The sequence below is a fragment of the Patagioenas fasciata genome, chromosome 5 (genome assembly GCF_037038585.1).
Source record: "Patagioenas fasciata isolate bPatFas1 chromosome 5, bPatFas1.hap1, whole genome shotgun sequence".
Taxonomy (NCBI): Eukaryota; Metazoa; Chordata; class Aves; order Columbiformes; family Columbidae; genus Patagioenas; species Patagioenas fasciata.
This window is the reverse complement of record NC_092524.1, coordinates 67,740,889-67,746,888: the sequence shown is the minus strand read 5'-3', so window position 1 is coordinate 67,746,888 and position 6,000 is coordinate 67,740,889. Positions and strand designations below refer to the sequence as shown.

At 47.7% G+C, this 6,000-nt stretch overlaps 1 protein-coding gene across 12 annotated transcripts in view; it reads right to left on the bottom strand.

Annotated features, from left to right (window-relative positions):
* Positions 1-909: 909 nt before the first annotated feature.
* The window catches only part of KTN1 (kinectin 1), an 83,746-nt gene continuing 78,655 nt past the window's right edge, over positions 910-6,000 (bottom strand). For all 12 annotated transcript variants that reach the window (XM_065838560.2, XM_065838565.2, XM_071809810.1 and 9 more), the window contains 2 exons: positions 2,453-2,576; positions 910-1,421 (listed from right to left, as the gene is read on the bottom strand). In XM_065838560.2, coding sequence (XP_065694632.1) covers positions 1,417-1,421; positions 2,453-2,576 — 129 coding nt within the window. In that variant the 3' untranslated portion in view covers positions 910-1,416. The remainder of the gene's footprint in view (positions 1,422-2,452; positions 2,577-6,000) is intronic.

Below are 6,000 nucleotides of genomic sequence, written 5' to 3'. Positions count from 1 at the left end.
CAAGCACCGAGACCCTCCAGGGCTCAGGTTTTCCTTAGATCCCATTGCAGGGGGCACTAGAAACACTTTCTACTTCAATAAAACAGGTAGACTAAAGGCATTTGGGTTTTACTCAATGAAATACCATCTCCAAGGAACACGAGGTTCAGTAGTTAGAGAGGAAGGCCAAGGGTGCTCCTGTGAAGACAAACAAGTTCTTCAGTTTTCTCTCCCTCTTCTGAGCTCTTTCGCATCATCCAAGAAACCACTGAGCGCATGTAAGGGAGAAACTTCTCTTCACGGCCCCCCTGGTCAAGAAGGGTGGGTGACAAAGGACCAAAATATTAACAAAATCCCACAAAGGCAGAAGAGCGAAAAGCTCCGAACGAGCAGTTTGAACCATTTTCCCACTTTGCTGCCCAACTGTTTTGCTGCCTTCCCTCAGATAATCACATCCTCAAGTGCTATTGAGAGCTCAGCAACATCTCACCCTCTCACAGAACTGAAGGGTTCCTCCAAAACCCAAAGCAGAGGAGAAAACCTCACCACAACAATCCCTGTCCCAAAGACCCTCCCCAGATTTGTCCCCAGAGCATCAGAACCCCCCCAAAATTCCTCCCACCCCAGAGGCGAACAGATGCTCTGCACACCCACAAAAGCTGGTTTTGCCACACAGTCCTGTATTTCTAACCATTCTGCTCACTGATGACACGGAACCAGAATCCACATGGTGAACGTCTTCTATTTTTCAGTGCCTTTTCTTTAAAAGGAAGACTTGCTCTGAAGTTTGCGTACATTCGTTTCTTCTCATGCTTTTCTCTATCCAAAAACAAACACACCAAGTGCACCCTGATGCTCATTTTAGGGAGGGGAGAGGTGGAAATATCACCTGAGCCATCCACATCCAGTTAAAAGAAGAGAGCAGGAACATCTTGAATAATAGCATCCCTTTATTTGCTGACACCATTACAAAAACTGATTACATTAGCAACCAAAAAAAAAAGAAAACAAAAATAAAAAGGAGTGTTTACTTGAGGTTGAAGTCAGAGGCAGCTAATCCCAAAAATGTAATTAAGTAAAACAGTGTACAACATCAGTATTAAAATGTTATATCCCATTGGTGACTTTAACATGGTGGAGTTTTCTGAACAAGTTTTATTAAGCAAAATAAGATAAAAGATTATGTGTTTACTGTCTCTCCAGGAATGTAAAGGTCTAATTATCCAAACAGGTTTGTTTTTATTATAAAACTAAACTCTGGAGGTGTCTACAGAGTTTTTTCTTTAAATCAGTAGTCTAACAAGGATTAGAAAAGACAAAACTCTGTTCAGTGTTTCTGACGAAGTAGAAAGGGTGAAAACATAAATAAGGCTTTAATTTGGCAAAATATAATACAATGCCTTCTGCTATCCTCAAATTAACGATTCCCCCGTGACTTCATTCTGCAAGAAAAACACAAAACATTACGTCAGGCGAGTAGTTGCTGAAGGGCAGCGGTCAAGCAAATCCGCCCCACGCTGGCAGCTTCGTTAACATCGGCAGCTTCGTTAACATTGGCCCGTAACAAAGCTCAGAGGAACAAGCCGGGTGGTGGAAGCTGAGGAAAAGGCGCCCAGAGCAGAGGCCAAGGCACGGCCAACACCTTCCTCCCACATCCACTAAGCCCGTCCTAAGAGACTGGGCTCACCCCACTGTCACCACCCTTAAGACCAGCTTTGCTGTATTACAGAGGTGGGAGAAATACCTCAATTTGGGGAAAAAAAAAAAGCAAGTCTCCATCCTCAGTAGATGAGCAGTTCTGACGCTTCGAGGCTCCGCTCCTCCCAACCCAAACAGTTCCCAACCCGCCTTACGAGCTGCATCAGCTTCCCAAGGAAGTTTAGTCTCAAGCTTATCCAACCATCACCTAACATTGGGTTGTTTAAGAAGTTTACCAGCATGATGCAGTCAACCACAAAGGCTATATATAATAAAATAAAAGCTTTGTTCGCGTGTCTGTAATTGGATAAAGAGTTCAGGCCAGACTGGTGCTTCAGATACTCATATCCCCGTGACCGCAGCAAGGCGCTGCTGCCAGCTCACTGGGTTACTCAAAATCCTTCATCCCAAAGCAATCAGAGCATGGAAGTGCAGACATTTTGCCCATGTAACAAAAAGGAAGGAAACAAGACACGAACAAGGGGAGAACAGCTTTGGGAAACCTGCTGCGTGAAGTGGCAAAACGTGGAAGGGAAGGACAGAGTTACATGCCCAGAAAGGGACATGGGGATGTGAAATTAGACCCAGCTAACTGAAGTGTGGATCCCAGGAGGGACAAATCCAGTTCCTATCAGAAGCTTTTAATGAATTACACAGAGAAACACTCAGATTTTGACACCTCACTGGTTATATCTGAACAGGGCCCCACCATCACAGACCAGTGTCCTTCCTGGCAGCCACCCAGTTCAACTGGACGGCCACCAGTTGCACCCACCTACTAGCTGGTAGTGTTCTCGTCCCTTTGACAGCATTTGGCTTACTGACACGAGCAGCTTCTTGAGATGACCTACATCCTGGTTAAGATTCACCGCCACATTTAGTCTCTTATCAGTCAATTCCTGGAAGGAGAAGGGAAAAAAAAAAAAATCATTAAAAACTCATTTGCAATCTAATTACCACAAAAGCCTAGAATTAGATCCTCCATATAAGGCTGCAAGTCCTTGTGCAGATGGGAACAATTCTTGTAAGTCAGAGGGTTATGGTGACGTTTAAAGAGAATATGGCTCAAAGTCAAGAAGCTGTTTCCCATTCCAGGGAATAACCTGCACAGGCCAAACACTGACAAGAGCATCGCTGGCCCCCCGCTCTCACCCTCGGGACTCCCCTCACTCGCTGCTTCCAGGAATTGCACTCGGAACCACAGCTCATCCAGCCTCAGAAGTTATCAGCCCTCGTCCCCACAAGCCCAGCTGAAACCCCTCACACGCAAGAGCACGTTTTCTATTCCACCAAGCGCAGGGAGCGATGTCTTCTGACCCCGCAGCTGGGACAACAAGGCTGCTGGACCACCAAGGACTTGGTCTGTATGAGGATCTGTGGGATGGTGTCCTCAGCGGTAGGTAATACCCATGCACAAGGCAGCTCTAGCTGTGAAACCAACTGAAACAGTTGGATACACACCTTATCTGACCACATTAATGGTTATAAATATGTAAAGGGTGAGTGTCAGGAGGATGGAGCCAGGCTCTTCTCGGTGACAACCAATGATAGGACAAGGGGTAATGGGTTCAAACTGGAACACAGGAGGTTCCACTTAAATTTGAGAAGAAACTTCTTCCTGGTGAGGGTGGCAGAGCCTGGCCCAGGCTGCCCAGGGAGGTTGTGGAGTCTCCTTCTGTGCAGCCATTCAAACCCGCCTGGACACCTTCCTGTGGAACCTCAGCTGGGTGTTCCTGCTCCATGGGGGGATTGCACTGGATGAGCTTTCCAGGTCCCTTCCAACCCCTGACACTCTGTGGTTCCTCACCCACACCACAGCACCAGGGCTCTCACTGAGGCTCAGGACAGGTGCTGCTGTGTCCCTGTCCCCGGTTCACCCTCTGCTCCAAGCCCCTGGGAAATTCCCGCTTGCCAGCGGCACCCAGATGAGATGAGGACATCACAAAGCCACCTAAGAACCAGTCAACACAGGGAAATGGGAAAAGAAAGCAGAAACAGAAAAAAGAAAGCTACCAAGAGCTAGAAAAGTGGTTTCTCGCTCCAAAATGAAAATGCTGAGCTTGCTTTCTTAAAACAAAAATAAGTGCCTTTTTTCTTTTTTAAGGAGCTCAAGAGTTTATTAACAGGGAAGCGTCACAACTCAGACTCTTCCCCTCTTGCCTCCCCTCCTCGGTCTCACTGAGCTAACAGCGCTATAATCCCTGCTTTATTATCTTTATTGATTAGCTCCTCCAGAGACACACAGAGAACTCCACATCCCAAACACATTACTGCTCCCCATTCACCTCGTAAGGCAGACGTGCGGGTAACCTGTCGGGAGAGCTTTCCCCTCGCAATTTAACAGCTAAAAATAAGCAAATCTGCCCTGGTGTGAGCGATACAGAAGTACCCAATTCTCACCATGAGCACAGAGGTGTTTGCAAGTGCTCAGCGTCCGCCAACTCCGCTCCAACCAAGCGCAGTTTTACTAGCAGAATGAGACCGATGCGTAATGCTGTTGCAAATGTCTCCCTGGGGTTTCAGGGGAATTAGAGTGAGTTCAGACAGGGCCACTTTCCCAGCTCCCGTCTGGCTGAAAATGCCGCTAGACTTGCTGTAACGTGGAGAGAACAGTAAATCAAACTCAACCACCTGCACCATTACAGAAACTACTCTGGGCTCAGGCAAGAGAACAAAGCAATATATATATTGCAAAGCTCTTTAGTGCAACCGGTAAACATTTTTCTACTGTAAAAAAAAACACCATTGGGAATCTGTATTAGCATAGCCTTAATCTATTTTATTAAAGTAGAAAATCAGACCTGCCAAGATTGAGAATTGGCTTTGCAATCTCACATGGATTGATAGAAGGGGAAAGGCACAGCAATTAGCATCCCAGCAAATGAATGAATTGCGGCACTGACCAACAGACATTCGCACAGACAGGCATTAGCACAGAGCCCATCACAAGCAGGGGCAACGAAGGAGTCTTTCGGTTCACCCTCAACCCTGGTAATTCTTCTCTTCCTGATTTGCTGCTTCTCCCTCTGTTTTGTGGCTTCGCCGATCCCATGAATTATAGACACATCCCCAACCCTCCTGGGGCCAATCCTGAGCAGCTCCAAATGGATTTGGGCTCAACGCAGCCACACAGGCTACAATGCTACAGGTTTGGGGAAGAGCGGCTGGAAAGCTGGAAAAGGACCTGGGGGTGTTGGTTGACAGTGGCCAAACATGAGCCAGTGTGTGCACAGGTGGCCAAAAAGGCCACCAGCATCCTGGGTGGCACCAGCACTGGTGTGGCCAGCAGGCCAAAGGCAGTGACCATCCCCATGCTGGGCACTGGGGAGGCCAAACCTCAAATCCTGGGGGCAGTTTTGGGCCCCTCACACCAAGAAAGGCCTTGAGGTGCTGGAACGAGTTGAGAAAAGGGAACAGAGCTGGGGAAGGGGCTGGAGCACAAGTGTGATGGGAGCGGCTGAGGGACCTGGGGGGTTCAGCTGGAGAACAGGAGCTGAGGGGAGACCTTCTGATCTCTGAACTGCCTGAAAGGAGCTTGGAGCCGGGGGGGTCGGGCTCTGCTCCCCAGGAACAAGCGCCAGGAGCAGAGGAAACGGCCTCAAGTTGCGCCAGGGGAGGTTGAGGTTGGATCTGGGGAACAATTTCTTCCCCAAAGGGCTGTGGGGCATTGGAACAGGCTGCCCAGGGCAGTGCTGGAGTCACCATCCCTGGAAAGGTTTAAAAGACACATAGATGAGGTTCTCAGGGACGTGGGTTAGAGGTGGATTTGACAATGCCACATTAACAGTTGGATTCTATAACCTTAAAGATTTGTTCCAACAAAAATGATTCTATGGTTCTATGCAACAGCTTCTGCTAACCCAGAAGTTCAAGGTTGCCTTACTCAGCTGTTGCTGTGCCCCAGCCCCACACTCTGACCCTGGACAAAGACTTGTTTTGGGATACGAGGATGAAGAGAGGAAGAGGATGGTAGCGGGAGCCCTGCAATCACAGAGCTGGTAACTAAGACAGGCACTGAACCGACACATTCCCCTCCACCACGCTTGCCATGTACAGCGTGTTCAGTGACGGAGTGGTTTACACTGAGATTTGAGGGGGAAAGCACGTTAGATTTCATATAAGCCTCAAAATAAGTTTATTGCCTGAGCAAGCTGCTGAATATAAATGACTTCTTTAAAGCACACTAAAAGGTACCCTTTAGTCATCGTCTGGTCCCATAAGTGACAAGGAAGCTGATTAGAAAAACCAAACGGTCTATTTTTTAAAATAGAAAAGGAGTCTAAAGAAAACACATAGAATGCGTTTGAGGGTTTTACGCAAGCA